This window comes from Gadus chalcogrammus, chromosome 3 (genome assembly GCF_026213295.1).
Source record: "Gadus chalcogrammus isolate NIFS_2021 chromosome 3, NIFS_Gcha_1.0, whole genome shotgun sequence".
Classification (NCBI taxonomy): domain Eukaryota; kingdom Metazoa; phylum Chordata; class Actinopteri; order Gadiformes; family Gadidae; genus Gadus; species Gadus chalcogrammus.
The window spans coordinates 22216044-22238719 of NC_079414.1; the positions used below are offsets into that span (position 1 = coordinate 22216044).

The window sequence follows — 22676 nt, forward strand, 5'->3', positions numbered from 1 at the left end:
ATGTGACTTTACTATATTTCTTACAAGGATCCTAGCTGAACATTGCGTTCCAGGTAAGGTGGTGATGTGCTGCCAAGTGTGTGGGCAGAGCAGTCAAATTGCTGAGTCAAGCGTCACCCAAAATGGACACAAACTCAATATGCACGCAACATTTGACCTCTGATAGTCTCAAGAATCCGACTTTATATTGATAAGGTTGTACAGTAGACCCTAAACTAAACCATTCCTCTGCTAAAAAACACAGTTTATTATTATTATTATTATTATTATTCCAGTTCATTCTGTTGTTCATTAAAATTGCTAAATTATATTTATTAAAAAAGAAAAGTGTGAGGGCCAAATAATGTGTGTGCATTTTAAAACCCAAATGTTGTCCGCTAAACAATTCCAACATTGAAAAGCATATGCGTTTTGCATTTTTTGGTAAATGAAAGAACAGCTTTTGAAATATATATTATTCAAATATATTAGATAATATTGCATCAAAGACAAAAAATTCTGACAGAAGCTTGAGCTTTTCAATTATGAGCCTGTCAACTTTTTAGTTTTCGGTAAAATAGAGAGTTTTACAGTGAAGTTCAGGTTCAAACTCTTTACCAGAACCACTTAAATAGCCTGAGGTTATGTTTCATGAAGCTCAAAGATCTATATATAATTTATGCATCAACACACCTTTGGCCCAACTTGATGTCACAGAACCCACATAATCATCAATATCCCCAGTAATCATATTTTACTGCCCTGTTTCTCCACAGCCACAGGTGTACTTTTTTCATCCATTTCTCCTCAGGCTATTTTTTCCCCTGCTCCTAGACATCATGTCTGTCACCGGTGAAAGTTATAGCCCCTCCACTCTGTCGGAACATGCCCGCAGAAGTGGTGAGTCAGAAAAGAAGTTAATACATAAGAAAAAGTCCATGCGTCTGTTGCCCAGTTGCACTGTGTAGTATCTAACCCGCACACCTGGACCCGGGTTACAGCTGTGTAAGAAAAAACTTTGTGTGTGTGTGTATTAACGGTGTGGAGAAGGCTATTAAGGGATCCACCTTAAATTGAAAGATTGTTGTTCAGACAAGCTGAAAGGTAGGCAAACTGAACATTGTTGATCCTATCCCTTGCTATCCTATCTGCTTAACCAATTTATACTTGTTGGAGGGATTGAGAATTCAGATGATTTTGATACACTTTGATACGTTTTACTACACATAAAATCCCTTGCATGTGCAGCATGACTGTGTGTGTGTGCATGTGTGTGAATTCGGGCACTTGCATGTGTGCTTGTGTGTGATTGTATCTGTGTGTGTGTGTGTGTTTGTGGTGTGTGTGTGTGTGTGTCTGTGTGTGTATGCGTGTGTGTGTGTGTTTGAGTCTGCATGCGTTTGCACGCCTGTGTGTGTTTGGCTGTGTGTGTGTGCGTGAGTGTGTTTCTGTGTGTTATTATGTGTATAAGTGCTATGTGTTCGGTAAGGGAATATAATTGTTTGATTTACGACACCTCTGCAAAACCACACAACCGGAAAATAAATGCATTGTGGGCTGAAAGAATACATCCATGCGGCTATTTGTTATTGTGTGGTTATACCACACAATAACAGAGGTTCGCAGTTATCTTGATACAGAGCGGTTAATTCCATTGGTAAACATTAATACCTTTGGGATTTATTTGATTTGATCTAATCTGGTTAAGAAGTGATTCCTACCCCAGGTTCCACCCATCTTCGATTCCTCTCCCTCAACGTCCTTGTGATGTTGCCCATAGCTAACTATTATATGTATAACTATATATATAATTAACCACATTCACATTTAACATGCCTCACTCAACTACATTGACATTTATCATGCCTTCCGTAACTAAATTCTCATAAAAAATACCTAACACAACTACATTCACATTTTGATTTGAATGCATTTGCGTTCAGACTTTTCAGTTTTCCATTCGTAAATGTGCTATTATTATTAGGACATCTGCGGTTAACCATGGTTTTAGGGTTTGAATTAAGGGTTTGTGTTCTATTTGTAACAACATGTTCATTGTATTTTGGTTCTAGTCTGTACTGTGGGGGGCATTTGCTAGAGAGGAAAAGTTTGAAGTGCTTTTAAAAACATGAGACAAACACAAATTGGTTAGGTATTAACATCAGTGCTATTTCACTGTTCAATGTTGACTCAAGTATTCTATTTGGTGCCCTGTATTTCTCTATAAAAAGTACACTACAGCACTATTACACTAGCAAAAAAAAGGAGCAGGAACCAACTTGTGTCCACAATTTCAGTTCTGTCTCTAGGCACTGTCGTGCCTTGCCTTGATCTCTGATCTTTGTATTTGCTCCTGGAGTCTTTGCATACGCTGCGGTATTTCTACAGAAAGGGGCATTCTTTTCACCCTGACTGACGTTCTAAACATTGTGCTCTCTGATCTCCTTGATCCCATGCCTGTATAGAGTGTCCATAATGAGTAGACCTGTAGGCGGGTAAAGAAAATCTGTTCCATTTATCATACGTAGATAGGCCACCACACAGCTGTACAGCTGAACCTGAGGCCTTCAAACCAGTGCGACCCATCCAGGCCCCTGGTGTCTCTTGTAAAGGTGGTGTCGTTACAAAGAGAAGAAATGGACCCATGCCATTAACAATGGACGAGGCTTTTCTAAAGGCGCTCTGTAGATAAACACCGCCCGAGGCCTGGAGTAAAAGTATAGTATTGGAACTATGTGATCCATCGTCAACCCTTCAAACCTCCAGTATTTCTTAAGAACGCCGGCTTTCATGTTGTTCCCATCGTTCACACGGTGCTGCACTTCAATGATTTGATCACAGATAACATGGGATGGAGAATCTAACCACAACAAAGATTGTCAAGTCTGGGGGAGCGGCTGGAGGGAGTGGCAAAGGTAGGTCTGGAGGAATGTGATGCAAGAACAACAATGTTTCTTCGTGAAGACAGCTTGAGTACAGAGCTTGGTTAATGAGGATCCTTAGTGGATCTATAGGGCTCCAAAGAATAAATCTAAATACTCTGATTATCTTAATTTCAGAATGAAATATGCATTTTTTTTTTCCTGATTGGCTGAACTTGACATTTTTATGTTTAAATAAGGCACTTAACTGAGGGCGCTTAGTGTTTGACCATCCTTCACTTAAAATTAAACTTGTTCTGTGCTGTTCATAGATATTGTTTGGCGATGAAACAATATTTTATCGAGATTGAAGAGTCTAACTGGTTTGCATCATTTAAATCATGCAAAAAAAAGCATTCATAGCATAGAATATCCACATATAATCAGGCATAATTGTGTTTAAGGGCAGCATGTCAAAACATGTTTATAATGTTTTTTATGTATTCATCCTATCTGAATGCAGTGACCACAGAAACGGTAACCACGACAACCAGGTTGACATCACTGCCACCAAGTAAGTTGGTTCGCCGTAGCAAAACCTCAAACGACAGTAACCGTAGTAGCATAGAGCTATAACTGTAGCCTCAACTCAAGCCACTAGAAGCCGCTAATGAGGAAACTAATTGATTAACTGATCGAAACTTCCATAAGCAGGTTTTTAACATTATTCCTAACATTATTTATGACCATTTCTTCCACTAGAGAGCGTGAGTGTCTCTTCCAGTCAACGGACGGCATCTGGCAGCGGCTCAGGTAGGCCTGCCCTGTGATTGGTCCATCCCTTTTGGGGACAGATTCATTTGCAACCCTGGGCTATGAAACATATTTGAACGTCGACACGAAATCATGGAAGAGAGAGTAGACGTTGCAGTCTGCCTTGACATGTCCAGGCACTGCACTCTCGATGCATGGAGAATGTTCACCAGATTTCAAATCCTACATTGAAAAATCAATCGCCCAGGGACATACTGCCTTTGCCAGTATGATCTTGCAGACTGGGGGGCATAACAAATCGTTGGTAATTATAGGTTGGCTTCCACAGCGATAATCCTTCTGTCTGTAATTTTAAAGGTCAAATTTGAAGGGATGTTCGTTGTTGTTTTATGTTAAGACACTTCAAAACCTCAACATTTGTTAAAGAAGAACAGTTCTTGTAGACATTTCACCTGATTACATCTCTCCTCTTCCCCTGTCCCACCTCCTCTACACCTTACGGTCCATAACACCTCATCCGTCTATAAAGTTAATTTCCTGGCATTTGCATTTTTACTACTCTTATTCTGTGTGTGTATAGATACAGTTTCATACAGTTTTAGTTTTAAATCCTGATTGAACAATTCAAACAACTCTTGTCCTGTTCCTTCTGCTGCCCCACCCTGACTCACTCAATGAACCGGGTCTCATCTAACCCTGATCTGATCGTATCCCCCCAGCTGCAGCTGCAGGTGTCCTGTCTCTGAGCGGGGGCCTCTCCGGGGACAGCAGCTCAGTGTTCACCTCCAGCAGCGGATCCACCTCCACCTCTTACGCGGCTGGAGGCGGCGGTGGTGGAGGTAGTGGTGGAGGGGGTGGTGGAGGGGTTGGTGGAGGCGTCGGAGGTGGTTACGGATCTGGCAAAGGTTCTGGAAACTTGACCGTCACTTCCCTGGGCGCTTCCTCCACCGGCAACGCCTCGGGCGGACGGAGCTCCTCGCTCTCCCGCGGCTCTGATTCAGAGTTTGTGATCGGCATGACTGGAGGAAGTGGAGGAGGCGGAGGAGGAGGTGGTGGTGGTGGAGGAGGAGGAGGTGGTGGAGGAGGAGGTGGTGGAGGAGGAGGCGGTGGAGGAGGAGGCGGCGCTGTCTCTAGCGTGACCAAGACCAGCTACAGCTCGGGAGGGTCCGGAGGTGCACGGCTTGGGTCCTCCTCCTCGTCCTCCAAGCCGATGTACTCGCCTGTCACAGAGAGGAAGACCATGAGCATGACGAAGACCTCCCGCTCCGGTACTTACGACGGTCAGTGCGACCGTTCATCAGACCTACCTCATGTCTCCATCTCTTTACATGTGTTGGTCGAGAAATCAGGGTGTACATTTTTTTTATTTTTCTTCAAAACGTGACAGTAAGGGAAGAGCAAATATTAAACAAACACAAAGTACATCAATCTGCTACTGTTACCCCCTCCTTGAGACTGTTATGTATTGTCAGCTCCACTGCCCTGCCACTAAATGTGTGGGCCATATCTTACCAAACTGACCCACTACTCACCCACATGCGTGCACACATACACACATTCACACTCACGCACATACACGCATTCACACATACACACACACACCCACACACACACAAACATACACGCACACACACACCCACACACACATACACACACACACACACACACACACACACACACACACACACACACACACACACACACACACACACACACACACACACACACACACACACACACACACACACACACACACACACACACACACACACACACACACACACACACACACACACTGCCAGCAACTGCCATCCAAGAAACAGCTTTTCCTCATGTTTCATTGTGTTCTTAAAATGCACTTTTACTGTGCATTTCAGGAAGTTCCAGTGGGAACTCATCCCCTGAATACACCAGGAGAGAATATGGTGACTAATGACCCTTCTCTCTGTGGAAATGCCGTTCATGCTGTACATTATCCAAGTGTTTTCATGTTCGATAAACAACAATGTTGTTTTATGTTTAAGGCTCTTTAAATCCTACCACAAGAGGACGGACGGAGAGCAGAGGTAAGATGGACCACCTGATACCCACACAGAGAACAACAATTCAGTCAGACGCTTCTGCAGCTGCATTCTGTACCCACATGCTGGTTCATCCCTGAGAGACGATGAAAGGGAAGGGTGGCGTCTAATCAGCTGTGTCTCGTGTGTGTTTCCGTCTCAGAGAGTGAGATCAGAGCCAGACTCCAGAGTGCTTCTCCTTCCACCAGATGTGAGGCTCCACTCATCCCAACAAGACCTCATACATGTGTCATTTGTACCCAACCCATCCATGCTTCAGTCCATGCATCTGTCTATCTGTCAATCATCCATCCATCTGTCAATCACCCATCCATCTATAAATCCATCCATCCATCTATAAATCCATCCATCCATCCATGCGATAAGGCGATGGATGGATATCTGTGTGTGTGTTTGTGCGTGTGCATGTTTGCATGCATGTGTATGTTTGTGGTTGTGTATGTGTGACTGTGAAGGTGTGCACGCATGTGCGTGGGTTTGTATGTGAGTGTGTGTGCATGTGTGTATGTCAGTGTGTGTATCGGTGCATGTGTGTGCGTGTGCATGTTGCTTTGTGTGTATACGTGTGCATATGTACACAACCATGGGGATGTATATGACTGTGTGTGCGTATCTGTGTGTGTGTACGTGTGTACGTCGGCTCTTGTATATCTGTGTGTATTGGAACGCGTGTGCGTGTATAGCTGTGTGTATATTGTGTGTGTATGTGCACCCCCGTCAGTGTGTGTGTGTGTGTGTGTGTTCTGACGTGTCTCGCGGCCCCCCCAGGGACGGAGCTGGGCGATGTGAAGCGTCTTCTGCGGGGCAGCCGCTCCGGCAGTGTCAGCCCCACCCGCTCCCCCACCAGCACGCTGCCCATCCCCACCAAGGCCAGCGTGGACAGCCGGACCCTGTCCGACAGCTCCCAGGGCACCGCAGGTCGGCCCCCCCCGCACGCAGCGACTCCCCTGCTCCCCTCTTCTCCCCATCTCCCCATCCCCCCTCCCCCCTCCTCCCCCCCTTCCTACCATCCTTCCCATCGACCCTCCTCCCCCACTCCCCATCTCCTCTCCTCCCCTCCTCCCCTCCTCCCTATCTCCCCTTCCCCCCCTCCTCCCCTCCTCCCCTCCTCCCTTTCTCCCCATCTCCTCCTCCCCTCCTCCTCCCCCCTCCTCCCCTCCTCCTCCTCATCCTTTTGACGTTGATTGATTGTTGTGAATCCCTTTCCCCCAGGCCAGTACGAAAGCGTTTGGACCGGCGGTGTGAACAGTGTTGGTAGCTATGGTTACAGCACCAACGCAAACAACCTGTCTCCGGTGGGCGCGCTCCGTCTGACAGGTCGGTTCCAGGGCTGGGAGAGCTCACGAGTCGTGCAGTTCTTCAGTAGTTTGCTATTGTTCGCTGTGAGCAGCAGCGAGACCCGCTGTGGAATAATATGACGACCTCGTGCACCCGTTTTTAGTATGAGGCGATTTATAAGCGGGAATAGATCATGCATGACAATCTATGCTTGAACTATGGCAGCTGAGATATCATTTCCCTCCTCTTCTATTCTCTGTGCTCTATTCTATTCTATTCTCTTATATTATTCGAAGTTATCTTTGCTTCTTTTCTTTTCTCTTCCCCTCCATTCACTTCTATTCTCTTGTCCTATCTTTTCTTCTCTTCTATTTCATTATTTTCTCTTTTCTTCTGTTCTCTTTTCTTATCTTCTATTCTCTTCTCTTCTATTCTCTTCTATTGTCTTATCTTCTCTTCTATTATATTATATTATCTTATATTCTCTTCTATTATCTTTTCCTTTCGTCAACTCTTTTCTCTTCTCTTCTATTGTCTTATCTTCTCTTCTATCTTATATTATTATCTTCTATTCTCTTCTATTATCTTCTAGTCCACTCTCTTCTATTTCATTATGGTATCTTATGTCCTCTTCTATTATATTATATTATCTTCTATTCTCTTCTCCTTTCGTCTCCTCTCTTCTCTTCTAGTCCACTCTCTTCTATTTCATCATGGTATCTTATCTCTTCTATTATATTATATTATCTTCTATTCTCTCCTCCCTTCTCTTCTAGTCCACTCTCTTCTATGTCATCATGGTATCTTATCTCCTCTTCTATTATATTATCTTCTATTCTCTCCTCCCTTCTCTTCTAGTCCACTCTCTTCTATTTCATCATGGTATCTTCTCTCCTCTTCTATTATATTATCTTCTATTCTCTCCTCCCTTCTCTTCTAGTCCACTCTCTTCTATGTCATCATGGTATCTTCTCTCCTCTCGTGTAGACACCGGGCTGCAGAGGAACCTGACCCAGAGCTCTCCCCCCGTCAGCCTGGGAATGGCGGCCTCCACCACCTCTGGTGAGCCTCTCTCCCTGCCCTGTGGTGGAGGTCCTGGTCCCCGCACTAAACACAATCAGACGTATAAGCGTATAAACGTTCTTCTCTCTCCTAGGTCCGCTGTACGGGGTCCAGAATAACCTGATCAGCACAAGTAGCACGGGCTACACTGCAAACGGCATTCATCCACATGCAGGTGTGTCCTGTGTGCTTAGCAAACATGACGCTGCACTATTCAATTCTTTAACTTGACTACTTCTTTACATTGTATTTAAGTTGTATGATTAAACTTGTATCGTGTTAGTTTGTCCCAGTAGCAGCCTCTAGTGGCTCGAGTTGGAGCCACAGTTAGTCATTTTCAGATTTAGAGAGGAAACGTTATTTACGATTTTTCATTCCCTTGGTACGGGTGGTTTTTCGAAGGAGTAAATTGCTGCAGTAGAAAAGTTAAAGTGCAGATTTGAGATGCAATTATTCATGACTAATAGTGGTGTTTGTGTGTGTGTGTGTGTGTGTGTGTGTGTGTGTGTGTGTGTGTGTGTGTGTGTGTGTGTGTGTGTGTGTGTGTGTGTGTGTGTGTGTGTGTGTGTGTGTGTGTGTGTGTGTGTGTGTGTGTATCTGTATTTGTGTGTGTCTTTGCCTCTGATAGGTTACGGGGTACAGAAAAATGTCAGCACTTCTGGATATAGCACAGTTGCAAGTAAGTCGTGGAAAATAAACCACCCAGAATCCAAAAATAACTTATACAGTCAGGAAGGGCTCTATTATATCCATCTCAAGGTTTTGGGTAAAGGTTTTAGGTACAACCTATATAATTGTGTTCGATAAAATGTTTTTAGAGTAAGCAAAATGTGCTATGTAGTTATGTGTTCACAAACCATTCTTCCGCGACTTTTAATGTGTTTTTAACTTGAACCTCGACAATCTCCATTTCTTCTGTGTTCTTTGACAGTGGCACCCAGCAGTCCCACCAGCGACGATGTCTTCTCCAAGGATTTCCGGTTCACTACCCTGGAAAAGGACAACGCTCCAATCAAGAAGGAGACAGAGCGACTGGTGATGACCAAGGACACCGGCAAGATGTTCAGCTCCAATCCCACCTCCACCTCTGGTACTGATGCTATGACGCCAGCATGGTAGCTAGTTAAAAAACACTGTTAAAGTGTTACTGGTCCGACATGGATACTGGGAACAGCACCCTGTTGATAATGTTACAGTAATTATAGTCCAACATGGTCATAGAAGAGAATTTCAAAATTGGAATCTTTCTTTGAATAAAGAATGACAATCAAATATGAAGCGGTTGGAAAGAAAACATATTATTTTCCATTTGATTTAGTATTAATTTTACATTGAACTTGAGATTTAGGCTTACTTTTTAAGACAGCAGACAAAAAAGGTTCAACAAACACTTATTAAAAAACAATGAAATTGATTTATCTCTTTTCTATCAGGACAACTTTTCTTTGGTCATCTATTTTAAACATCCATTCTGTATCTCCAGGCTCGTACGCAGAGGACTCGCTGAAGAGAGAGAAGAAGAAGATGTCGTCCATCTCACTGGAGGCAGGAGGAGCTAATGCTAACGGTAGCCTCCTGCGTTGACTCAGCTTCAGAGTTATTTTCTTAACGCATAATGCCAGGACATATTTTCGATGTCTACATATTATTGTGTAATTTATTTAAATTAAATAAAACATAAAAAATGCATTTTATTTTTTCTCTAAAGGAACTGCTCAGATTTACACCAAAGACAAGGCGACATATGCAGGTAACCATCCATAATGTGTCTATTATCAGGTCATTAAGTCTTTCTCAATGATGCCTTACCTGTGGGCTTCTGACAACGGGGTTTAAACCCACAACCTTTGAGCTAGACCAGGGGTCTCAAACTCAACTTACCTGGGGGCCGCCGGAGATAGAGTCTGGGTCAAGCTGGGCCGCATCAAGTATTCCACAAAAAAAAGTAGCACAACTGACCCAATCTAAGTTAATGATCCGGCTATAATAGGATCATGTTGGCTATGTAATCGCTGAAAACAGGGGACATTTCATAGCGGTTGGTGGAAACCGGGACATTTTAGCGTCCTTTGGCTATTGTCGGGACTCAGGACACGCAACTCCAAATTGGGACTGTCCCGGCAAAACCGGGACATCTGGTCGACCTATCACAAGTGATAAAAAAGCGTGGCAAGCCACTCAGCAAAAATGTGTGTTTGACAACAACGCGCGGGCCGCACTAACACTAAACTTTGATGTCAAGTAGGGGGCCACAAAATATCATCCAGCGGGCCTCAATTGGCCCCCAGGCCGCGAGTTTGAGACCCCTGAGCTAGACTATCCTTCTGTTGACGCATTCTCGGCAGCCTCAAAAGATCTCCCTAAAGACCGAGAACACCACGCAGACTGTGCGTAGTTCTTCTCTAATACGCTTCGTCTGGATGTACCTGTTTGTCCCGGTCCTCAGAGATCCAGAAGGACGAGTCGGGCCTGGGAGCCGGGTTCAACTCCTGCTGCAGCTGGTGGAAGTGGCTGCTGGGACTCCTGTTGGGCCTGCTGCTGCTGTTGGGCCTGCTGTTCGGACTCATCGCCCTGGGTAACCCCGCCAGGAGGCCCCTGTCTCTGCACGCCCGTGTTCACCTAACCTTTATGCACAGGGGATTTGTTTCACAACAGTTAGGGGAGCCTTATGCTTGAAGCTAGTCTGAGGCAACATGAACAGTGTGCTGGATAAACTGTGGGTCACAGTGCCGGTGTGGGTCACAGTGCCGTTCACAGAGGGGTTCTATTCAAGCACCATGTTGGGTCCTGAAACGGAGGTGAAAACTGAGGAAAGCTTGAGATCCCATCTGCAGGTGGACCCACAGATCACTGATGCAGGTTGTGAACAGAGAATTATGAGCATGTAATTCAAATGTGATGGCGGCTTTTATAGCCCCCTGTGCCGGTGGCTGAAGGCAAACGGGTTCATACACACAGGAAGGGATGTGTTCCAAAACGGACTGAAACACCAGGGAGATTTACTCACCAACACAATAACGTAGCTCGAGTACTGTTTGAGTAATTCAAACCAAATCCGTCCCTTCTCATATCAATTCAATCTTTTCTCCGTCCAAATTCGCAACGGACCACAACTGACACCGCTGTCAGTCACCATGAGGCCACCAACACGGCGGCCAGAGCCACGTCCACGTTTGTGAAGTGTGTTGTTGTTTAATGCGGTCCTAATGACCTCATCTAATCCTAATCCAATCCCTCTGTCTCCTGCGTCCCCCCCTCCTCCCCCCCTCCTCCCCCACTAGCGGAGAAGTTCAAGCGTCTGGAGGACCGCGTGGAGACGCTGGAGAAGGTCGTGGGCGGCGGGACGGCCAGCACCAGCCGCCTCTCCTCCGTCAACATCATCGACCCCCTGGAGTCGTCCTACGTGCAGAAGAAGACCTTCGCCGGCACCGCCCAGTCGCGCTCCGGCAACGGGATCGACCTGGGGGCCTCGGGGCCCGGGGCCGGCGGTGGCGGCGGCGGCCTGGGGGTCGGCGGGGCCCTGGGGGCCGCTGGAGGGGGCCCCGCGTCCGGAGCCGTTGACAGCGCCGCCCTGCAGAGAGCCGTGGAGCAGCTGGTCCGGGCGGAGCTCCGCTCGGACACCCTGAGAGGTAGAGGGAGGGGGGGGAGGTGGAGGAGGAGGTGGAGGTGGTGTAGGTGGTGGAGGAGGTGGTGGTGGAGGTGTTGGAGGTGTTGGTGGAGGTGGTGGAGGTGGTGGAGGTGGTGGAGGTGGTGGTGGAGGTGGTGGAGGAGGTGGTGGTGGAGATGGTCGAGGAGGAGGTGGAGGAGGTGGTCATGGAGGTGGTGGAGGTGGTGGAGGTGGTGGAGGAGGTGGTAGTGGAGGTGGAGGAGGAGGTGGTGGTGGTGGAGGCGTAGGTGGAGGTGATGGAGGAGGAGGTGGTGGTGCAGGTGGTGGTGGAGAAGGTGGAGGAGGTGGTGGTGGAGGAGGAGGTCGAGGAGGTGGTGGTGGAAGTGGTGGAGGAGGAGGTGGTGAATGTGGTGGAGGACCTGATGATGATGATGAAGAGGTGGTTGGGTGTGGAGGAGGTGGAGGAAGACCTGATGATGATGATGGTGATGAAGAGGTTGTTTTATGACAGTGGAGTTAATCGTAGGGAATGTGTTTTTTTTTCCCAGAATCCCTGACGTACTCGATGAAAGGAGCCAGAGGCGATCCCGGGACTAAAGGTATTTCAAACATGATTCCAAAACAAGAATTCAATTGAATTCCTGTTTTGAATTCAACTGAATTCAACATGAATTCGAACATAATGCATTCTCTCTCTCTCTTCGTGGAAAGAAAAACGGCCAAATGTCTGTGATATGAACTTCTCATTGTTATGGATTTTTCACAGGCGATCATGGGATGCAAGGAGGGAAAGGTCAGTGAGTCCACTGGTTTCCTGCTAAAATGTATTCATTATAATGTACAAGACATCCCATCTTAAGCTAATAACCTAATGATGGTTTTTGGTGGTTTTTCAGGTGACACTGGCTTTGCCGGCATACCAGGTCAGTGTGTGAAAATCATAGAATCACAAGTTATAATATAAGCTATAAGTTATAAGATAAGCAAGAAGGTTTGAATATTTAAGAGTATACTACTCCCTACTGACAACGTGGTGTTGGTTTGGCCTGCCTGTAGGCCCTCCTGGTCAGATGGGCCACCCTGGACTGGAGGGACCACGTGGATCCAAAGGAAGCGCTGGTAATTATCATGCTTCAAACTGCATTGGCGCATTTGGACCCTAAATGCTCGTTAATAATTCTGTTGATACAGTATGTGTAGACAAATGTCATTCTTTGTGCTTAATGAAACAATTATATTTTCATTAATATCAAAGGGATAATTATATCAAACTAACAAAGAGTGTACTTATTGAATGAAAATCTCTTATAGAGGAACAGTAGGCTATTTTTCTGCAAAAATATGTAAGTCAGTGTTATATCTAAGAACTCAAATTCCATCTTAAGTCCAAGGTTCTACGGGTGATGACAAAACCACAGATCATGATTCGTTTTGTTGCTACCCATCTCCGCATATTGAAGTTCCTGATTGACTTTTCTGCCCGACGACGCTGATCTGAACACGATTGGACGTTGTTCGGTGGGATGGGCTTAGGCAAGGGGGAAGTTCTTTGCCTTCTATCCTTTCAAATTCATTCAGTTAGCGGAATTCCATCAAAACCGTGCCTACTGCTTCCTTAATAAAAAATAATATGCAAGTTAATTAAACAAAAAATACAATATTTGCTGATATATTGCTTAATTTGGCTAATGATAAAGGCTCACACAATACATTATACATCTGATGTTTTGCTATAGAAAGCAAAGGTCATTGAAGGTCAAGGTCATGACAGTTGGCTTTAACACAAGGTCCTTCTGTTTGCCTTTCACCAGGTGAACCTGGCGCTGAGGGCCCCATGGGCCAGAGAGGCCGCGAGGGCCCCGCCGGCCCCCGAGGAGGAGTGGGGGCCCCTGGCTTCGGGGAAAAGGGAGAGAAAGGCAGGGCTTCGGAGACTTCCTCTATTTTGTCACACGTCATCCCTTCACCGTTCACTTCATGCGTTCACATTTGTTTGGTGTGTGTGTGTGTGTGTGTGTGTGTGTGTGTGTGTGTGTTCATCCTTTTTCATTTCCTACCTTGGTATCAACAGGACTGCCAGGTCTTCTGGGAAGCCATGGTCCTGCTGGCATTCCCGGACTCTCTGGGCCAAAGGGTAAGGTTAAAGGTCATTGTGGGGTAGAAGCCTTACAGGATAATACCCGTCAGGGATGAATCCATCGTAACCGTCTCCCCTGGCTTCACAAACACATCGCTACCCATTCGTTTGTAGAAATCACCATGGTTATTTTGTGTGAATGTGTCTGACAAATAAAGGTTATGCTAAAGTACTTGTATGGCTATTCACAGTTTTTACCCAGAAGATCTGTACTGATGAAACGTGCATAGATTGAAAAGACTAAAGTGCTATATAACCGTATGGCCTGGCCTTATGAGATTTTCTAAGCGTTAAATGTCAGCTAAAACATATGTCATACCTTTGTCTTCTGCTATGCAGGTGATGTCGGCCCGCAAGGCAATTTAGGAGCCCCTGGTAAGCACCGTGTTGGACGTCCGCAGCAGACTGTTGCATTGTGGGAGTGTTGATGGTCATTCGTTGACGTACGTGTCGTCCACAGGAACTCTTGGACCTCAAGGCTTCCGTGGAGAGGCAGGCGCTCCGGGACCCAAAGGTACCCAACCAGAGGCAGGCCTTCTGTCTTTACTTTGTCAGGTTTGACCCAGAGCAGCATTGAAACACAACGTCAAAATAAGGCAATTCCAGTTAACTTCTGACACTGTAGGTGGGTTCTCACAGTGCTTTAAAAAGTTGTTAGCCCTGATGTTAGCAATGGGTATCTTCACAACACCCTATCGTTGGATGCCAGGGGGTGCAGCTCTGAGGAATGTTTGGAGACTACTTAAGTATCGTGTGCCATAAGTGTAACTTATGGTTATCGTCATAACGATAAGTTATGCTTTTAGCGTTCATTTCCATTACAAAGATACAGCTCTGTTCCTACATTCTCCCTTATGTCTTCACTCTGACACCAGGCGACCGTGGGACAACGGGGCCCCAGGGAAACAAGGGCGAACAGGGGGAGAAGGGCCCTCGCGGCTCTGCAGGTGTGTACTGGCTGGCATGGCTCCGTCCTTCATGCACGTGATCACACGAAAAAGCTCCAGACATTATACAGAGCGACCTTGAAGTTCACACATTCAAATGACTGCTGGGGGATTTAAAGCCATAGTTCCTATATTTTTGGAGCCGTACGTCTTCATGAGATTCATGAGATTCATGAGATACTTTTTATTGAATTGTAAGCCAAGGCATTTCACACCGAACACCGGTAAAGGTCGCTAAGGAGCAGGTAGGGGTTAGGTTTATTTGGGATTGAACCCAGAACGTTTCAGCTGGGAGCAAAACCACTTCAACCATACCACAACCCACTTCCCAAACATGTGGACTGAATTCGAACATAATGCATACAGAGCTGATTTGTAACCGTCCTCTATGTCCCTACCCCCAGGTGAAGGTGGACCAGCTGGACCACGAGGCCCGGCTGGAGATAAGGGTCCTAAAGGGCCAATGGGTGAGCAGTATTATGTATTACCTTATTTACATAACGGTTCAAACGTTCATCACCTTGTTACCTCCACCATGATGATGTACCAGGATGTGTTGGCGGTACACGTGTAAGAAGGGGTCGTTGTGTGTTTCCCCCGCAGGTGAACACGGCTCTGATGGTGAAAAGGGGGCTAGAGGTGAATACTTCACCCTTGTGTTATTCGTGGAGAAAGATAGACAGCTGTAGAGACCTGTGATATGTTTAAATGATGTTTTCCTTCTCTGTGAATTCATGTTTTTAAAAAGTATGAATAACCGAATGAAGAAATTAATTTGAGGAAACAAAAAGCAGGTAGTTGAGTTCCTATGCCTGACCCCGTAGGTGAGCAAGGTTCGGTCGGGTTGCCAGGTTTGAGAGGACCGTCCGGACCTGGTGGCGATGCCGGCGTCCCAGGTACCACCGCCCAGCAGCTAGGCATTAACACAGTGCATACTTCACTACTGGTTGAGATCTGGTTTGATCACGTATTGAATGCTCATAATTGTATTTTGTTTGTAGGCAATACCGGACTACAAGGACCACCAGGTATGTTCACTGTAGCGTGAAAGTAACGTGAAAGAATAACACATCATACAAAATGCAACTTATTATTAAAAGCAAAATGTTGTTTGTTTGATGTTGCATTCTTGTCCAGGTCTCTTGAGAAATACATTTGTAATCTCAATGATACTATCTGGTTGAATAAAGTTTTATTATCTTATTGGTTTAACATCTGTGGATGGAAAACTGAAGATTCCTAAAAAAAATCAGTAGTTAGAGGCAGACATTTAACAATACTGTGACAAAGGCATATGATGTCTTTAATATTCATTTCGAAGTAGTTTATGTAAGAAAGGAGCCAAGTAATCTGTCTTTAATAATTGGTGCTTCTGTAACATGGTGATTTAACATTAACTTTTACCTATGTTGTTAACTTAATCTGTGATGCTTCTTCTTAAACTATGATTATTACTTTAAAAGAAAAGTAGTTAACGTAATGTGTCATGCTACTTCTAACCCTACGATTTTAACCTTTCAAGAAAAGTAGTTAACCTAATGTGTCATGCTACTTCTAACCTAAGGTATTGCTGGCAACCCAGGAGTACCTGGAGCTAAAGGTAATGAAAGCAGACAGCCTTTCTCCAGTCAGAACAGAATAAACAGATCTTAACACGACTTGCTTCAGATGCCTTCATAGTAATCACGGTGGTATTTCCTCTCAGGCGAAACGGGAGAACCTGGCAAAATCCTCAGTGCAGGTAATAACCAGACCTTAATATATGTGTGCCTATTGGTTGAGCTCTCTTCTTTGGTCTCCGTAGCCACAGGGGCGGTAATCTCATAATGTCAATCATGTGATAAAATCGCTGCTTCCGTGGACCTGGGCTGTCATACAAATATCCTCATAACTAATTTATGAATTGTGAATGAATGCTGTAATCAATACATTCCCAACATAAACATACATATTTAGCGTTAGCATGGAGAGTTATGTTGGGTCTGGCTGGGCGATTATCTCATTTTGATTGCGATTTCGATTTTAGCGTCAAACGATCACAAAACTAGTTTAATCGACTGGATACATATCTGTTCATAATTTTAGAATGTACATTTTCTTTTTGACCATTTTGTGTATTTTTTTAAGGCGAAATCTCAAAGTGTTTTTTGAGAGAGTCATGCTGAATAAATACATCATGTTTAAAACGTGTTTTGTTTAAATCATGTTTTAAAAATCGTTTGAATAATCTTGATTTCAAAATTGACCAAAATAATCGTGATTATGATTTTTTCCATAATCTAGCAGCCCTAACGTTGGGGGGAGCTATAACTTAAAAACATGCATAAACAATCCCAGTGTTGTGGTGTTGTTGATGTATGTGCTGGCGTGTTTTTTCCAGCCGGATCCAACACCGTGGGAATCCCCGGGCCACCAGGTCCTTCTGGGCCCCCAGGCACCGCGGGACCCCCTGGGCTGTCGGGCCCCATCGGCCCTGCCGGTCTCCCTGGCCAATCCGGTAAACCCACGCCCGTTATCACGTGGAATAATATCACACATTAGGACGGATGTGTCGTTGATTGCTCTTCATTCATGTACTGTATACTGCACACCCTGGCACTTAATGTACGCACTTGCTGTATGTTGTGCGTTCTGGCAATTAAAGGTAGTACGTGGCAATGTGTAGCATCTTATCCTAGCTCTCTTTGTTGTGCACGGAGAATGAGTTAGGTGATTGTTAGGCCCAATCTCATTTCTAACCCTTCCCCCTTCCCCTTCCCCTTCCCCTTCCCCTTCCCCTTCCCCTTCCCCTTCCCCTTCCCCCTTACCCCTTCCCCTTACCCCTTCCCCTTACCCCTACCCGTTACCCCTTCAAAACAAGGGGTAGGGGGAAGGGGAAGGGGGAAGGGGTAGAAATGGGATTGGGCCTTAGTGTTTGGCCCTTTGGTTCTATGAACATCCTTACTGTACCGATAGCGATATATTGTTTCTCTTTCTTCTGACAAATGTACTTATTGTAATTCGCTTTCGATAAAAGCGTCTGCTAAATACCCTGAACGTCAATTTGTGTTCTTCCATCAGGACCCAAGGGAGAGCAGGGAGAGCCGGGTGACAAGGGAGGCAGGGGCGAGGCGGGGAGGCCTGGCGAGCCCGGAATCAGTGCCAGGACATCGGAGACTGTCAGCTCCCCCCGGACCAGTGAGTACCAGCACCGGGGGGGGGGGGGGGGGGGGGGCTCGGGGTGACACGCACTCTGTGGATTCCACACGGGAAACCCGGGGAGAACACACACAACGTAAAATGTAGGCTAACCTTGTTAGCTTGTTTTTCTGGTTGTATCACACCATATTCCCTGTGCCATGTTAGCCCGTTGCTAGCGGTCAGTATGGTAAACAAGGCCGTGGATGGGTTACAATACACTGGATCTTATCGTTAGCCTCATAGCATAATTGCCTAAGTCATATTTTAAGGTTCAATTTACATTTAGCGTCTAAGTCAAATAGATGACTATGAGGAGGAGGGTGATTATTGAATTTAAAAAGCACCCTGATTGGCTTAGGATGTAGCCAAGGAGGGTCATTGAATCAGCAGCCTTAGGAGAGTAGAGGTTAGGTTAGATATCACAATTTGGACAAAATACGACTTAGGCAGTTATGCTAGGAGGCTAACTAAAGCACGCATCTATCACGTATAGATTCAATTTGCATATTCAATGCATGTTCTTACTTTGCTTATCTTTATCCAACAGGGCAGTCCTCAGTCTCTGGCCCCCCTGGGCCCCCCGGACCCCCTGGGATCCCAGGCCAGCCCGGTCCACAGGGCTATGCCGGTCAGTGGGTCCGCTTTGCTCGGGGGTTAAAGCTTTCATTGCTGAGAGTTGCTTGCTATGCCGTCGTATCCGTATAAACGGTACTGTCACTTTAAATGTGACTATATTACCGTACTAAATCTTTGTGTACGTTCATGGCTGTAGTTACACTGGTACAAAAACACAGATGGAAACATGCCAGTTTAACTCTAACGTTAAAACAAACCTCTCATTCTAGCTGAAAGCATTCCGGGTGCACCAGGACCAGCCGGACCAGCCGGTCCGGCTGGGAAGGCCGGTAGTCCAGGTAAACGCTGTGCCCTTATATTTTATTAACAAGGGTTGAGGTTCGAATCTCAGAAGTATCAGAGTTTCGAAAGCACTGAGACCCACTTTGAGTGGCCGCTGGTTATGAAAGGGCTCTCTATGGGCGGCATGTGGCTCAGGAGGTAGAGCGGGTTGGCTGCTGGTAACCAGAAGGTTGCTGGTTCGATCCCCGGCTCCTCCTAGCTGAGTCTCTAGGTGTCCATGAGCAAGACGCCTCACCCTAACCGCTCACGACGAGCCGGCTGTCTCCTTGCGTGGTTTATTCCGCCGTCTGTGTTTGAATGTGTGGATGCATGGATGAACGTCATGCGCTGTTGTACAGCGCTTTGAGCGGCCGCTGGTTACGAAGGCGCTGTATAAACGCAGTCCGTTTACCGTTGGACCCGTCTGGTCTCTCTCTGCCAGGTCTCGGTCAGCCCGGACCCAAAGGAGAACCGGGGGAGCCGGGCAGCTTCGTCCCCACCTCAGGTACAGAGGACAGAGCTCGGCAGGTCGAATCCATATGGACCTCAGTGAGGGATGCATGTGTACTCAGAGAGCTGTGTTCTGTCCCTCGTGTTTCAGAAACCTTCTTCGCTGGACCTCCCGGACCCGCTGGACCCCGCGGCCCTAAAGGATCCACTGGTCAGTGCGACGCAATAACCCGAATAATCAGGGTTCGAGTTATGAGTCCATCTCTGTGGGGGTCTCTTAAAAGTTGTTGACGGGGGGGGGGGAGAGACCGTACCGGCCTTGCACTCAGGTCGAAGCAAGACACCTCCGTTTTGCGTCGGTGTCCGGCTCGCCCTGTCTGGGCTTATTTTCCCGATAATGACCGGCGTTCTATTATCCCTTAATCAACGTCAATATTACTCTGTATGTGGAAGGGAAAATAGCTTTATTTGTAATCACAATATTATGCTGCTGTATTTTCAGAAACCCCCACATTTATTTGAGTTTGCTGCTTTCATGGGAGCCAGACCTCTCTATGGGAGCTCAGCTCCCACTGGCTCCCACTTCACTCGGACCCTGCAAATAATCTATCTCTTAATACACATTTTGTTGTCGTGCTGTTGGTCTTGGCGCCGTTCAACACGTTGAAGTTGTTGTTTTTCCGCATTTATTTTTTAACGCAGGCGAGAGAGGACTGCAGGGTTACCAAGGTAAGATCATTCGTCATCTTTGTTCATTCTCAAGTATAGAATAATGCCTGCTACCATAGTGACGACATCGGTGACAATGGGGGAGTTACCAGGCGTTGAATTGAATGCTAATTGAAGCATGAATGCTAACCTGTGGACGGATCTTCCAGGGGACCCAGGCCAGCCAGGGCTACCAGGCAGCCCAGGGGATGCGAACGGCGGTGGTCTCGGTGGGTTTCCATCCTGGGGCTCCAAGGGAAAACATGTCATGTTTTTGTGGACATGGTTTAAGAAATGGTGTAGAGTTGTATCTGTTGTATGGGCTCTTTTTATTAATTTTTTCAGTCAAGTACTTTTAGAAAGTTGTTTTGTTAGTAGGGACATGTGACCCACTTTGACCTCTGACCTTTCCTCCAGGGTTCCCCGGCCAGCCCGGTCTCATGGGCCCTCCCGGACCTGCTGGATTCCCGGGACCTAAAGGTGGGCGAGCTCTCATGTCCTTCAGCTGGAATGGACTCATGTCTTTGGTTGTATCTAATTGAATTGTATTGCATAATATTGTATCGTATCGTATCGTATCGTATCGCAACATGTCGTTTCATATCACATCGCATCGCATCATATCATTTCGTATCGCATTGTATTGTATCGTATCATATTGTATAGTATTGTATTGTATTGTATCCTATCGCATTGTATCGTATCGTTTTGCGTTGCGTTTCAATGTATTGTATTGTATCACATCGTATCGCGTTGTGGTGTGTTGTACTGTAGTGCTTGCTGTAGTACTTTATTGTAACATTCGGCCGTCAATTGATGACAGCCTTCCCGGGGACGGTGGACGGAAATGAGCTCTTTAGCTAACTCTGGCACCTCTTCATGGTGTGGAGACTGAGATGTAGATTCGTGGGCACTGGCCCGGGTGGATAAAGGAAGACAGCTTGACACCTGGTGACTCACAGGTCTAATGAGTGTGTTGCGTCACGGCAGGTGAGGACGGGATCCCGGGAGCTCCAGGAGCACCAGGCGATTCAAGCGGTAAGGTCCCCTACCTCAAACCCCCATGTACTACGTCATTATGTTGGACCTTATTTCGTTTTTTTCCTACTATATCATGTATTCGCTGACTACACTCATTTATCGAATCAACTATTCCATGACGTTCCTAAAACTCCGGTTGTCTGGACCTGCTAATGGTTCACTCGCTCCCTGACTCCTCCACGCTGTGTGAAAAGAGAGCTCGTTGTTCGTTACTCGTGAACCCGTCGGCTCTCTGATCAACCGCGCTGTGTGTCGTACTCCAGGGGCGGTGGCCGCGGGGCTCCAGCAGGGCATCCCCGGGCCCCCCGGCCCCCCAGGCCAGCCTGGGAGGGACGGGCAGGGCTCTGGGTCCGTGGACGTGGGCCCGTATGTTGCAGACTACCTGCAGCGTAAGTGTGAGGGGGGGGGGGGGGACGACGACTATACGCTGCAGTGGTCTCTGGGTCCACTTGGCCTATGCGTGTGTGTGTGTGTGTGTGTTCGTGCACGTGTGTGTGAGTCTGTCTTTGTATGTGTATGTGTCTATGTGTGCGTGTGTGTCTATGTGTGACTGTGTGTGTTTGTATATGTGTCTGTGTGTGTGTCTGTTTGCGCGCCTTTATGTGCACACACATGCTGCTTGCGTGCTTGTGTGTGTCTGTGTATGTGTGCGTGTCTGTGTGTGTACATGTGTGTGTGTGTGTTTATGTGTGTGCACATATGTCCAGCGTGCTTGCTTTGTGCATGTGGGTGTGTGTGCGTATGTGTGTGGCTGACCTGTGTGTGGTTTTTCAGGCGGTGACCTTCTGCGTTATCTCCCGGCTGGCCCTCCCGGCCCACCGGGGCCCCCTGGTGGCGACTCTGTGAACGACGTCGCCAGCATGGTCATCTCCTACATCCAGGGTGAGTCTCTATGCTTGTGTTTTTTTTTCATTATTATTTTATTATAATATATTATTATATATGATAAATATAAAAAAATCCATAATTGTGTTATTATTATAACATTATTATTATTACATCATTATAACAGCATTATCATTATTATGTATCATTATTATTATTATCATCACATTATTATGATTATTGTCATATTGATTAGTATTATCATTATCACATTATTATAATTATTGTCATTCTGATTATTATTATCATCACATCATTTTCATTATTATCATTATCATTATTATAATCATTAACACGCTATCGTCATTACGATCATTATGATTATTACTATCATTATCACATGGTTATTATGAATAATGTGACCGGTATTAATCCTGTTCTTGGTGCCCCAGACCAGGGCTTCGGCTCCGGGGTCGCTGGCCCCCCCGGCCCTCCTGGGTCCATCTCTGTCAATGACATCATCAACCTGCTGCAACGTATGTCTGGTTACCGCAGGACACACACACACACACACACACACACACACACACACACACACACACACACACACACACACACACACACACACACACACACACACACACACACACACACACACACACACACACACACTCGTGCTTATAGATGCATGTGCACACACACACACACACACACACACACACACACACACACACACACACACACACACACACACACACACACACACACACACACACGCACACACACACACACACACGAACCAAGTTGAGAAGGAAACCACTAACATCCCCGTCTTGTCTCCAGAGGAGGAGG

The 22676-nt window shown here is 46.2% G+C and overlaps 1 protein-coding gene across 1 annotated transcript in view; it reads left to right on the forward strand.

The window, feature by feature from the left end:
- Positions 1-667: 667 nt before the first annotated feature.
- LOC130380105 (collagen alpha-1(XVII) chain-like) overlaps positions 668-22676 on the forward strand; it is a 29103-nt gene continuing 7094 nt past the window's right edge. The window contains exons 1-49 of the mRNA XM_056587287.1: positions 668-1083; positions 2821-2894; positions 3364-3414; positions 3603-3653; positions 4334-4642; positions 4730-4894; positions 5492-5539; positions 5639-5680; positions 5838-5885; positions 6464-6613; positions 6908-7012; positions 7961-8035; positions 8130-8210; positions 8664-8714; positions 8967-9125; positions 9519-9602; positions 9744-9785; positions 10482-10610; positions 11317-11547; positions 11590-11664; positions 12191-12241; positions 12409-12435; positions 12539-12565; positions 12699-12761; positions 13454-13558; positions 13711-13773; positions 14116-14151; positions 14237-14290; positions 14652-14723; positions 15128-15190; positions 15327-15362; positions 15548-15619; positions 15725-15751; positions 16288-16323; positions 16429-16464; positions 17104-17220; positions 17784-17900; positions 18451-18531; positions 18749-18817; positions 19243-19305; positions 19402-19461; positions 19953-19979; positions 20129-20188; positions 20376-20438; positions 20949-20996; positions 21263-21388; positions 21774-21881; positions 22277-22360; positions 22668-22676. The exon at positions 22668-22676 is cut by the window's right edge and continues 138 nt beyond it. Of these exons, the coding sequence (XP_056443262.1) occupies positions 2831-2894; positions 3364-3414; positions 3603-3653; positions 4334-4642; positions 4730-4894; positions 5492-5539; positions 5639-5680; positions 5838-5885; positions 6464-6613; positions 6908-7012; positions 7961-8035; positions 8130-8210; positions 8664-8714; positions 8967-9125; positions 9519-9602; positions 9744-9785; positions 10482-10610; positions 11317-11547; positions 11590-11664; positions 12191-12241; positions 12409-12435; positions 12539-12565; positions 12699-12761; positions 13454-13558; positions 13711-13773; positions 14116-14151; positions 14237-14290; positions 14652-14723; positions 15128-15190; positions 15327-15362; positions 15548-15619; positions 15725-15751; positions 16288-16323; positions 16429-16464; positions 17104-17220; positions 17784-17900; positions 18451-18531; positions 18749-18817; positions 19243-19305; positions 19402-19461; positions 19953-19979; positions 20129-20188; positions 20376-20438; positions 20949-20996; positions 21263-21388; positions 21774-21881; positions 22277-22360; positions 22668-22676 (3760 nt within the window). The 5' untranslated portion in view covers positions 668-1083; positions 2821-2830. The remainder of the gene's footprint in view (positions 1084-2820; positions 2895-3363; positions 3415-3602; positions 3654-4333; positions 4643-4729; positions 4895-5491; positions 5540-5638; positions 5681-5837; positions 5886-6463; positions 6614-6907; positions 7013-7960; positions 8036-8129; positions 8211-8663; positions 8715-8966; positions 9126-9518; positions 9603-9743; positions 9786-10481; positions 10611-11316; positions 11548-11589; positions 11665-12190; positions 12242-12408; positions 12436-12538; positions 12566-12698; positions 12762-13453; positions 13559-13710; positions 13774-14115; positions 14152-14236; positions 14291-14651; positions 14724-15127; positions 15191-15326; positions 15363-15547; positions 15620-15724; positions 15752-16287; positions 16324-16428; positions 16465-17103; positions 17221-17783; positions 17901-18450; positions 18532-18748; positions 18818-19242; positions 19306-19401; positions 19462-19952; positions 19980-20128; positions 20189-20375; positions 20439-20948; positions 20997-21262; positions 21389-21773; positions 21882-22276; positions 22361-22667) is intronic.